The sequence below is a fragment of the Squalius cephalus genome (genome assembly GCF_949319135.1).
Source record: "Squalius cephalus genome assembly, chromosome: 2".
Lineage (NCBI taxonomy): Eukaryota > Metazoa > Chordata > Actinopteri > Cypriniformes > Leuciscidae > Squalius > Squalius cephalus.
In genome coordinates this window covers 29,346,300-29,359,331 of record NC_137123.1, presented here as the reverse complement: position 1 = coordinate 29,359,331, position 13,032 = coordinate 29,346,300, and the positions used below count along the sequence as shown (strand labels likewise).

The 13,032-nt window shown below is 37.3% G+C and overlaps 1 protein-coding gene across 1 annotated transcript; it reads left to right on the top strand.

Annotated features, from left to right (window-relative positions):
• The first annotated feature begins 1,331 nt into the window (after positions 1-1,331).
• Positions 1,332-3,432, top strand: lsm6 (LSM6 homolog, U6 small nuclear RNA and mRNA degradation associated). The gene is made up of 4 exons (XM_079862065.1): positions 1,332-1,444; positions 1,867-1,965; positions 2,958-3,071; positions 3,217-3,432. Exons 2-4 carry the CDS (start codon positions 1,872-1,874, stop codon positions 3,249-3,251), a joined length of 243 nt encoding a protein of 80 aa, XP_079718191.1. The 5' UTR covers positions 1,332-1,444; positions 1,867-1,871; the 3' UTR covers positions 3,252-3,432.
• Positions 3,433-13,032: the final 9,600 nt, after the last annotated feature.

Genomic DNA, 13,032 nt, shown 5'->3' with positions numbered 1-13,032 from the left:
TGTAAAAACTAATCCATATGAATTGAGCGGTTTAGTCCACATTTTCTGAAGAGACTCGATCGCTTTATATGATGAACAGATTGAATTTAGGCTTTTATTCATATCAGTGGTGTAGCCAGAATGTTATTTTTGAGCGGTCCCATCTAAAAATGAGGGGGCCACAATATATATTAGGAATTGTCAGACACCAATTTTTCCAGAACAAGTCCAATTCCGACACTTTTATTTTTAGCACGATACCTGTATTTTCATTGCATTTTTATGACATCATTTGATTATTGTTCCGCCTTCCTGTAATAATGTAGGCAACCACTCGTTATACATAAATCATGTAACAGTTCATGTTTTTGAACAGACATGTAAATGTAAATGAGGGGGCTTAGGCCCACACGGGCCCCCTCGTAGCTATGCTACTGATTCACATAAACACTGATCAGCGAACATAAACAGAAGCTCAACCAAACCTGCTTGATGCACGAGACCAAAACTCATTGGTTCTTGCGGAAGCTCAAACGTGCTGCGTAACACACGAGAATGAACACCATTGGATCTCGCACGTCAAGCGAACATGCTTGAGCTTCCGTTTACCACAACTGTTGATGAGATGAGTTGATGAATGTTTATATGTGAATAAATAAATTATAAATAAATTATATCTGCTAATCATATAAAGCCATCGTGTCTCTTCAGAAATTTTGGACTAAACCGCTCGATTCATATATGGATTAGTTTTACGATCTCTCTATTAACCCTTTGAAGCGTCAAAGTGGTAGTTGCATAGACTGTCAATGGACGGACAGAAATCGCTCAGATTTCATCAGAAAGATCTTCATTTGTGTTCATAAGAAAGGACTGAAATTACATGAGGTTGAGTAATTAATGACAGAACTATCATTTCGGGTGAACAATCCCTTTAACATTCGCATAAAAAAAAAAAAAACTTTTTAAAACATTTAAAAAACTGGATGTTTTGAACATTCAAGAAACATTTAGAAATAACGTATACATAATAATATGGGAACATTAGCAAAGCATTCTTCCATATTTTATTCTAACTGGGATCTCAGCTATCTCTACACAATTGGCTTACTCTATCTATCTATCTATCTATCTATCTATCTATCTATCTATCTATCTATCTATCTATCTATCTGTCTATCTGTCTATCTGTCTGTCTGTCTGTCTGTCTGTCTGTCTGTCCGTCTAATACAACAAAAAATAAGCTTTCCAGTCTTCACTACCCCTGCCTCTGGATCGTTTTCCTCTTACGCATTCTTTATCAAAGGAGATAATTGTTCCTCGGCGGCTTCCGTACGCTGGATTTTTATCGAAGCATCTGATTGGCTGCGCGGTGTAAACACCGTGGAAATAGAAAAAGCGCTTCAGTTCATTGGTCAACAGTCACTCAGTCAGAACGTGTGGCAAACGTTGTAAAACGAATTAGGTGAGTGACTATTTTATCTTCTTTAAATAGACCATTGTATTTGACCTTTGCGGGGGTTTAAATTATTTGCAGTACTGTAGCGCGTGACCTGCACAATGAGTTCATTGTGTACCACATTGGATTGTAATGCTAGCAGGCTAAGTTAGCCGCTCATGCTAAATGTACACCGGTAATGTCTAGATATTCGAAACAGCCCAAACCTCAGCACATTACAGCGGTTTAAATAATTTGTTGACTGCTTCATTAAAAACATGTGTTGTAAGCGATAAACTGATGTTACGATGCTCTTATTTTTACGGCGTTACACTCATCTTTGCTAACAATGCAGGTAAGTTAACTTAGCGTACAATTTCTTGTATCGATGAAAATGTAATGTCAGGTAAGTTAGTGATTTATAATCTACAATTTCTCTCTGTTTTCAGTAAAAATGAGTCTCCGGAAGCAGACACCAAGTGATTTCCTCAAGCAGATCATTGGGAGACCAGTGGTGGTGAAGCTGAACTCTGGTGTTGATTACAGAGGTAACTTACGAGTAGAAACATGTCTTTGTTTTATCAGTTATATTTCTTTAATCAAGGCTGTATGTTTGGTTTAAAGTCGGTGGGGACATCATGCAAGAAGGCAGGCATTAAAAAAAGTTAAACAGACCTTGATTTTATTCTGAATGTTGTAGAGAATAAAATGCCATTGGGTGCTGGTTAATCTAGTAATATGGGGGAGAAAACAACATAATGACCTCATATCAGTGTAATTTCTTATATATTTTCTGTAGCATCATATTAAATATGACTGCTGACATATCATGTTCTTGATCTGAAGCTTTCAGTCTGAATTCTCCCGTTACTAGTTGTACAAACCTTTATTTTTTGTCTCTTTATTACAGTAGTTTAAACCATTTTGACTCGACAATATACGAATGCCCCATGATGTTTCCATTTGTTTCCAGTGATTTACTGAGTAATGATTATAAGGGTTTACTTCACATGACTTTTACAAGTTTAGAAATCACTTTTAAAACCTCATATATCCAGTGGAAACTCTGTTGAAGGGGTTTAATATCAAATGTTTTAGCTTATTGTAATGCTTCATTTGTCTTATTTTAAGTCATCTTGAGCCCCCATGGACGTTTTCTGAGAACAATTGCTCTAGTAAGTGGCGGTCATAAATGAGAAAAATGTTTTTCATCGAGGAATGCTACTCTACAAATAGCTGCTGTCAGACACTGCTTGACTTTTTAACAGTCTCCCACTGTTACAGATATACAGCCACTGAATAACAGATTCAACTTTAATTTCTGTAAAAATGTATGTGTGGTCAAATAAGTTCGACTTCGAGCTCATGACTTCTGGCACCTATGGAAATATTTTTTTTTCCAGAGCCACATCATCTCAGTTTAAACCTTTTCTAAACTGGAACAGGTGCATAAGTGCACCAAGTCCTGCCTGCGCCCCTGATCTTCTGCCAAAATTCTCTGAAAAGGCACATTTGAAGTGACCTCATGTCTTGTCCACAGGAGTCCTGGCCTGCCTTGATGGCTACATGAATATCGCTGTGGAACAGACAGAGGAATATGTCAATGGCCAGCTGAAGAACAAGTACGGAGATGCATTTCTCAGAGGAAACAATGGTATGTATGTCTGTTTTTCTCGTGTTAGTGCTTTTTCCTTATTTGTATTTATAGTGTTTCTGTTATTGAGAGCTACCTAAGCAGGCCCAGATGTTATAGATGTTTTGTATATATACCAAAGTTCATTGTTTTCTTTGTCTTCTAGTGTTATACATCAGCACCCAGAAGAGGAAGATGTGAAGCCATTTTACTCGTTTCTTTATTCATTGTTAGATAAGTGACTTGTTCAATATTCATAGTTCTTTGTTGGCTAACAATAATGTCTAAGTTTGTTTCATGTTTTGTAACACACAATGTGGTGTGCTGCAGAGTGGTGCAGTAAATAATTTGTTTTTCAACAATAAATGTTGTGTTTTCCTGATTTATCTGTTCTTGAGATGCTTCTATGTATATTTAAATAGTGATAATTCAGTTGTAAGGAATTGTTGATTAGCACTTTCAAGACTGGAGGTTGATCAAGGCACATTTATCTACATATTTCATATTCACTGCTTAAAGGGTTAGTTCACCCAAAAATGAAAATTCTGTCAGGAATTACTCACCCTCATGTTGTTCCAACCCCGTAAGACTTTCGTTCGTCTTCGGAACACAAATTAAGATTTGTGTAGAAGGTTGCACGTCAGAATGTAGGCTCACTATTGGCCAGCATCACACACATGACCAGCGACAGCCAATAGTGAGCCTACGTTCCGACGTACAACCCAGAAGCGCTGCGCAGTTACACTACGTGAACTCACTCAGAGGCCCACACAGAAGAAAATGAATAGTTGAATAAAGTCGTTATTTTTGTTTGTTTTTTTTGCGCACAAAAAGTATTCTCGTCGCTTGATAAACTTACGGTTGAGCCACTGTAGTCACTTGGACTATTTTAAACAATGTCTTTACTAACTTTCTGGTCCGGCAAGTTTCAATAACATAGAAGCCTATGGAGGAGTGAGCCAGATCTCAGATTTAATAAAAAAATATCTTAATTTGTGTTCCGAAGATGAACAAAAGTCTTACGGGGTTGGCACAACATGAGGGTGAGTAATTACTGACAGAATTTTCATTTTTGGGTGAACTAACCTTTTAAATATACCTGCTGTTTCACATTTGGTCTACTATAGCCCTCTGTTGCATGGTAATGTTTTTTTGTTTTCAAATGAATCGATAGTTTTTGAACCCTGATCTGCTACTGCTGGTGTCGTCTGCCCCTTTCTAACCTTTCCGTCTACATTAGGATGCCCTGATACAAACAATCCTGGCACTGTGATACTTCATTAGGCGAAGGTAAAATAATGCTAAACGTATGATGATTCATTAGGTTCCAAATGAGCTGATTGGATTCACTAGTGCTTTATTTTCATGTGGGAGCTGTGTGCTTGGAACCGTATTTCTTTTCTCTGTGTATCCACATGTATGCTCTTTGCCCTCGTTTAGGAGACAAAAGGCTGCCAAGGTCGGCCCTGAATGCAGGATGAAGGACACCGTATTGATTAAACCTTGTCCGTAACCGGAGTGAGCGGGGGCTTTCTAGCAGGAGCTTGGTATCATTATGGCGACCGCAGCAAATGCTTTCCTATTGTAATCAAAAACCAGAACCCCTCTCGCGACGCTACTTTGCGCTCAGAGATTAATTAGCTCTGTTCACGGTAATGACCCAATGACTAAAGAGTCTCTGTTTTATGAGGGCTGCTCTAATGACCTAGAGCAACAGCCTGCAACATTATAACTGGCAACAAACGCTGGCTTCAAAATCTGTGTTCAGGTTATCACCATCATGTTGCAGTTATTGTATGGATGCACAATACTCATATAGGTTTAATTGCAGAATTATGGGTCATACGGGGAGCTCAGATATTAGAGGTTGTCTATACTTGCACTTTCACATAGTGCTATTTTGCTTCTGAAAGGGTAGGCATGTTTGTACTTTTAGGCTTTAGCTTTTATCAGACTGGATTGTTGCATTTGTTTATGTGAGTTTAAGGTCTGTAGCTCCACCAGCAGTTGGACCCTTACATTGCAATGGAACAGAGATTTGCCTCAATTCCTAAATACTTCAGTGTACAGTAAAACATATCTATTGTCTTTGACTTATGATGTTATTGAAGACAAGCTGAATTATCAAAATCTTTTGTAATGCTGGTATTTATAGTTTATTACAGGATGATGAGCATACACTACTGTTCAAATGTTTGGGACCAGTAAGATTTTTTTTTTTAAGCATTTGTTATTTATCAGCAAGAATGCATAACATTGGTCAAAAGTGAAAGTACAGACCTTTACATCTATAAAAATTGTAATTGTGCAAATAAACGCTGTTATCAAAAACATTCCATGGTCTACAAAATATTTAGGTAGCACAACTGTTTCTTGAACACCAAATCATCATATTAGAATGATTTCTGAAGGATCATGCGACACTGAAGACTGGAGTAATGATTCTGGAAATTCAATTTCAACGTTACAGGAAAACATTTCATTTTAAAATATATTTAAATACCAACCTGTTATTTTAAATTGTAATATTTTACAATAGTACTGTTTTTACTGTTGTTTTGATCAAATAAATGCTGCATAATCTTATATCAAATGTATCTTTATATGGATATAGTTGCATATAGATTGTGGCTTTAAATATTTTGATTTTGTTTGGTAAACAAACGCACACCTCGACTGTAATACGAGTGGTTCCTTCTGAGGAGGAATAAACCATTTCTCTCTAACCCCTAGAAATAAGAGGCAGAGAATACAGAGGCTTCCAGTATTTACACAGCAAAGCCAACAGAGTGTATGTGTCTAAGGCAATGCCATGCATCCATCACAGTGTGTGAACCTGATCTGGAGAGACTCTGCTCTGCCAGAGAAGATAGAAATGAAGGGATCACCTTTCAGTCAATTCTTGCACACCATTTCAGACAACATACGGTTGGAGCTGTGTTACATGGGTTATCATTGTATGCAGTTTTTATTTTATTTTTATAATTACTTAATTTCTCAGAGTTTCTCTGAAACTTTTTACTTACCATGACAGAAACTCATGTGTATGATGTACAGTTGTCTATATTTAAGCTTATGTATATTTATAATCCCCCCTCACCCCTTAAATAATGAAAAATAAGGTCCAATGGCTTTATCCTTACACAATATGAAAGAATATGTGAGTCATTTAAGCTCATAGGTTGTTGTTCACTAGCATTCTACCACATGCAGACTCTTAATTTAGACTCCAATACTGTCAACCTTGGCCTGGAATGTGCTCCCTGACCTTATTATCTGAAAGGAACTGTTGTGGATGTTTGCAAGAGGGGGTTGAATGATTTATCCGGAATAACCTACAAATGGCAAAGTGAAGCTGCTTGGCTGGAAGAAGTGGCATTCATTTTGGGGAAAAATAAGCCCTGGGGGTATGTTGACCCTGACAGCAGCGCTTGCTAGTGTGTGTATATCGACATCTTGTGGCTGTAAATTATACCTCTCTGATGAAAACTGATTACTTCAACTTATGGGATTAAGTGTGCTGAAGCAATGGGAGTCTGTTCATTGATTTTGGAAAAGGTAGACATTTTCCTGAATCTCTTAATGGTACAATATGTATGATTTTTTGCATTAAAATATCCAAAAACCACTAGAACAATGTTGTATATTTTATTGACTCATGTACTTGCATTATGCCAAATGTTTCCAACAATGTTTAAATCCAGAGAAATCCGCAATTTTAACTAGCGACTGCCCATCTCATTGCGTCGCCTGTCAATGGCATCATATCCACCCTACCCTCAGCTGTCACTAGAAACTATGAATCATGTCGGTAAAAAAACAGCGCTTTCTGAAAAAATGTGGTAGTAGAAGTTGTAGAGTCAAATCCAGCGGTCTCTGGTAACGTCTAGCAAGCCACAGTTGTTTGTTTTGCACATTCGTGATGGGTTCTGTCGCCAAAGATAACCCCATAAAACGAAAATGAGGACAGCATAAGTAATTCAAATTATTGACAACAGGACAACTCCCATGATCCCACGTTCTATCACTGCATCATCAAGCTATGTCTTTATTGTTTTGAATAAGTGGCCTCTAGCAGTGAAACTTACATACTGTGCCTTTAAGAGAATATGGCTTAAAGAAACATTCACACTATGGTACCTATACTTACACAGTTTACAGTATTCAAATATGTTCTTCAGATGTGTTTGTGTGTTTAATAGACCTGTGGTTTTCGAAACCTTTTCAGGCAGGTGATACAGGCCCTTTATACATTTACAAGCTGCTTTTGTTCTTATTTCATTAAAATGAATTAAACTGATACATTTAGCCAATGAGTGGTTTCCAACCAACCTTCAAAACTGGTTCATGATGTATGTCATCTGTATTTCATATTAGGTATTTTGAAATATGTTAGAAATAATCAAAACTATAAAACATTTCTCATTGTTTGTGTTTTTTATGTTAGCTTGTGTTTTGCACAAGTGTAGAACACAGTGTAGTTGTTAGCATACCGTTAACTAATTAGCCTGCTAGCTTAGCATAATACCCTATGCAAATGCTTGTTTACTGTATAAGTTTCTAAATGTATTATGTTTTTGTTGCTTTTTTAGCAGGTGTCTCGTTTTGAAGGGAACTTTTTAATAAACAGCCAATATGCTTTAATTTACATTGCAGCAGGAACATGATTTACTACTTGCAATTGCGTCTGTTTTCCTGGAACTATACAGTTTTAAATGTCTATATCTTCCGGTGTCGTCCGATACCAGATATTTTAATATTACAAAAACAGTCCATAATGCTGCTTGATATTTCAAACTGGTATTTGTTATTGTATTACTTTAATTATCATAATCATAACACACTGATTTGTAGTAATGTTTTACAGCTGTGCAAATAGTTTTACGGCAGTGCACTTTGTTATTCTTGTAGTTATTTACCTATAGTGGCTCATGAACGGTCTAGAAAAATTGTCACTGAAAATAGTTTGCTTCCGTGTTGCAAAATAAGATGGATGGATGATCTCAGAGCTAACAGTCTATTTCACTGGGTCTTTAAGCTTTTGGCTCATAAGCAAAAAGCTAATGAATAACATTCTCCTGCACAAGAAATGTCAGCTCACAACAGCAGACATCACCAGAGGTGTTCTGGCATTACGTTCATCGCCGCATCTTAGGACACGATAGGCAGTTGGGCCAGCCCATCTCCCTGTGCATTTCGAGTCTCGCATGAAATACAGACTAACCCTGCACTCAAGCAATTAGCCCCCTTCACAACACCATTTTGACTGCCAATTTGTCTACCATGGAACATAATGCAGAGTTGTTGGCAAGCGCCCAGCATGCTAATGGAATTGCCAGAGTGTTTTGTTTCTCTGCGAGTAACCACGGTGGCTTTGTGCTGTCAAGCCTCGGAGATAGCCAATGGTAATTGAGTGTGTCCTGTAGCTGTCACGTTTAGGAATCACTGAGCACCTTTGGTCTCGCACATTATGACATCAAGGGCACAACTGGGATTCAAAGGAGAATGTGTGCAGATGGGACAGACAAAGGGGTGGATAGAGAGAAATAATAGTTAATTAAAATCGCCTTTAACAGCTGGCATTTTCCTTAATCTTTGTTTGATCTGAAATATTCAAGGGTTTCATTGGTATGAATTGTGACTAGAACAGAGGAGCACAGGATAGCTCCGTCAATTTCTCTGCAAATCCATGCACTTTTATTTTATTTGTCCTGGAGTTAATTAGAGTCAAAGGGTACTTAAAGTGCTATAATAGTTCAGTCTGAAGCTGCTGCCACAAATATGCGCAAATGCCAAGTTGCATGCACTCTCGCTGCTGTCAATTACCGTCTCATAAATGTTTGGTTGACATTTTAAATTCACGCTCTTGTGCAGCACCACTTAGCCATTGTATGTTCATAGTTAATAGGGAGATACTTTATTGATCCCTAAGAGTAAGTTTAGTGCAAATCAGCAGCAAAAGCTAACAGAAACATCACAGCTATAGGCATGGATGTTTCAACCAATGCTGCTCATACACTAAATGACTTTCAAAGTTGTCAGGTTGACGTTATTGTCACTTTTTTTTCAACTGTCCGTAGTCATTTCAGGTCAAAACACCTTTCACTCTGCAGGGCTCGGATTACAGGCATGTCTAGATATTTAACCTGCTATATATTTAAACAAAATTCAAATAGTGGTTGTCACTCATCTGAACAAGCACGGATTTGCCTCCGAATTTAGGCTTTTGTCGGCTGTCAACGAGTGGGAAAATCAGGGCTAAAACTGTGTTGTGTGTGGGAGGCATAAGGACACTTTTGGCCCTGTAGCGTTTTAGAAGGGGGAAAAAAAAAGTCTCAAAAACACACTTTTCACACTCACACTAGTATTTTTGTTTGTCCACTAACAATTTTCAACAGTTAAAATTCATGCATTCATTCATTCAGGTTTTTATTTTCATTTTATTTTTATCATGAAAACCCAGTGTCATTTCTAAAATGTAGTATTTTCTATTTTGGGGTGGAAATGACGGAGGTGGAAATTACAGTCTTGCTAAGGATAATTAGAATGAAATGAAATGAAATGCCACACAATAAACATATTCTGTCCACAAGTGATAATTACCTGACTATTCTTGTTGTTGTTTTTTTTGTCCATAAATCTCATATTTCATCTCAAGGTCTGCACTGACACGGTTGCCTCCTCGTACACTCCAGAAGAAGTGGGCAGATTTGTTTGGTTTAAATTACGCCACAGCTAATTTATAAAAACAATTTTCACAAAATAAATATTGCAATTGTTTTCACTATCGATTTAGATTATGACAGTTTTAAACGTGAAAATTCATTATGAATGATGAATTGTCATAGTTTGAGTTCAAACGGCTGGGACAAGGATACAACTTTTTAAAAAGTAGCATAAATTATTTATGAAGGCATGGTAAAACCATTTAAATGTGGTCTTCATATAACAAAAATAAGTAAAATGATAAGAAATAAACCCCTAAGTGCCAAAGTTGAAGAAACACCATATACACAAAGTAACTGTTACAGGAAAATGACAAGAAAATAGTTGTGTGGCATGAGTGGCTGAAAACAAGATTGCCTAACCATTCAGACTCTCTCTATATATTTTTTAAATCATTGATTCCAAAACAGACATTTTTCTGTTTACCAATTGTTCCCTTATACTGCTCAAGGGTATAGTGAAGTCAGAGAGCAGAGTTATGACTGGGGAGTGTCACACACACACACAATCTCAATCTTGCCATCCCAGGAGACCAGCCAGGGTATTTTCATAAACATAATTAGGCTGAATCAGTAAAGCATCGTCTTGCATGCCAATCGCAGCGTGTTTGCATCATGGCAGAGACACAAAGGCTATACCGAGATGAGATTGTACAGTTAGGGGCTGTTAGACTCAAAGTGACATGGCAGGTTGAGCACTTACGTCTGCTCTGCAGTGTCACTTTGAGAATTTTATCGACCGGGATGTCAGAGGAGAAGATAGCTGCTCGCTGCTCTTACTAAAATGGATGCTGTTAGCGAGCTACCAAAACTATGTCGCCATGGCATGCACACTTGGGAGGGGAGGACACTGATAAATTGCATCAATGAGAAATACATAGTGCTTTTAATGTGTCAATACACATACTCCATTACACTGCCTTTTATCCATTAGATATTTATATAAGAATGTCAGGTGCATTTGTTTGCATTTACCCTGGGCTCAATGGCAATGAAAAACCTAAAAACTGGATAACTATTCGGCAGGTTCCCACTTAAAAAGCCAGTCAGGTTCAGAGATGGTTCTTCAAAATGTTCAGCAAAGGGCAACACCGGTGAAAGCATGATAGAAGCTTGTATTTCATCTTTTACAGGGACTAACTTTCTCATCATGAGCACTGTAGAGACATAAAGAGATAAAGCAGATACTCATTTGTGTTATCTAGGCATTTATAATAAAATATATATGATGCACTGATGCTATAGAATTAGTATTTAATCTGTATGATCTGCCCCTAAGAATGCTATAACTGATCACTTGGAAAGGTTTGTAAGCCTGTAAAATATATCAGGATTAACACATTTATGCTTGCAGTTTAAGTGTTGACAAATGTAGAATAAGTAAGGCTTTAGATCCGTGGAAAGAAACCTCAGTGATGGTTGGATGCGGTCCTCAAGATTCACTGCAGTGATTTTCACCAGTGACATCTCATATTGTTCTAGGAATAGCAAGCTGAAATACAGTAGCTCATCATTAGATAAGGAGGTCAACCTTGAAGATCTCTGCCACCAAGTGGTCAAACTGCACCATGCACTTTAGGCATAATTCAGACTCCAGGCAATAGTTTTGTTGAATTAAAAGTGAATTATTATGGATCAATATTTAAAGATGTTGTGTTTTAACGTTTACAATGTTTCAATATGAAACTATTTTTATCAGTAAATTAATTTTTACTATTTTAATAGTAAAGACTATTTTGTTTAATAGACTAAGTTATTTATTTTGGCAAGGGAGATACTTTTTTTTTTTTTTTTTGGCCCAGGTATGAAATGACCGAAGCTGTTCACAATTTTTCAGGGTTCCCCACATTTTTCTCTTTTCTTTTTTTGTTTAATTAAATTGTGTGTGTTTCTATACAACAGACGTTCCCGATCGATCCTGGAATATGATTGGTTGAGAGGCGAAGAGGTCCAGAGCGCTGATGTGTTCACATCAACTCGGACGTAAGCTACTAGGCGTTCACATTCTGAGAGATCCGTTTTGTCATTTTGTGATAACAGCAATTCCGACGTGACTTTAAAAAGCACCAATGTTTTTTTTTTTTTTTTGCGTTTGTAGCCTACTCAGTTTACGAGTTCCCGGTAGATTGGCAGCTATTATGAGTGAATCATTGAATCATTGACTCAACAATTCACTTAAAACACTGATTCATTCAAGAAAGAAACATCAGTGTTGCTCAGAGAGCTTTGGCTTCGTTTGGATTTTTTTTTCGTTGGAGGAACAAATAGACCTCAATATTCTCAATCTAATTTTTTTTTAAAACTGAAATGTTTATAAAATAAATATCACACCCACAATCGTGGCATTTTTTCTCCTTCTTTGTTCAACAAAGTCAGGCAAAGGCGGAAATTAGCAAAGTTTCAAGAAAAAAAACGTAAAGAGAAATCAAATGAATCATGCTGCATGAAACTGTGCTTCATGAGGTTAAAGGGGACTGTGATTAAGACAAAGGGCAAGCATTCATAGGAGCCATAGATTCAAATATTCGAGGTTGGTGCACAACATTTCAGATCTTGGAGCACGGAAAATACTGATGGGACCAGGAAAGAATGTCCTGGATGTAAAAGGGGTATTTTCTACCACCATCTCTTGTTTTCAACCATTCATACCACACATATAGAGGAAAACATCTACAGTATGTGGTCAAAAATCTCTTCACACCTCTCCCAAGCAGACATGCCATTGAAAAGCTTAACCTCATAGCCAGACTGGATAACATCACAGAATGTCAGTGGCGAGATTAATATCCAGAACCTTTCACAAGCTTAGGTGAGCTGAAAGAGGACTACTGTATTAAGTTACAGCTCAATGCAACACCTTATTCTGTAAATGTAGTGAGATGGATCCCAGTACCTTTAAAGTCAAAGAGGAGTTATCTAGGATGGTGAAGCTTGACATTATCAAGACGGTCGAAGAACCTAGTGACTGGTGTTCTGGTATGATTCCAGTTCTTAAGCCTGATGTCACAGTCAGAATTTGTGCTGACCTGACGAAATTGAACAGCGCTGTTAGACGAGAGCAGTTTATTTTGCCCTCAGTAGACCCAAACTAGGCTAGTTAGGTGGACAAAAAAAAAGAAAAATCTTCACCAAGTTAGATACCAATTCTGGATTTTGCTGAAGATTACCAACAGTTGACTATACCTTCATTACGCCATTTGGGAGTTATTATTTTAAGAGGCTTCCATTTGAGAATGTTTCAGATTTTGGAATGATTG

Bases quoted from the DNA above. Each gene is read 5' to 3' on its own strand.
- lsm6 (XM_079862065.1), top strand. From the start codon at position 1,872: ATGAGTCTCCGGAAGCAGACACCAAGTGATTTCCTCAAGCAGATCATT. The intron at 1,966-2,957 runs GTAACTTACGAG...TCTTGTCCACAG, and splicing joins CTCTGGTGTTGATTACAGAG to GAGTCCTGGCCTGCCTTGAT. The intron at 3,072-3,216 runs GTATGTATGTCT...TTTGTCTTCTAG, and splicing joins ATTTCTCAGAGGAAACAATG to TGTTATACATCAGCACCCAG.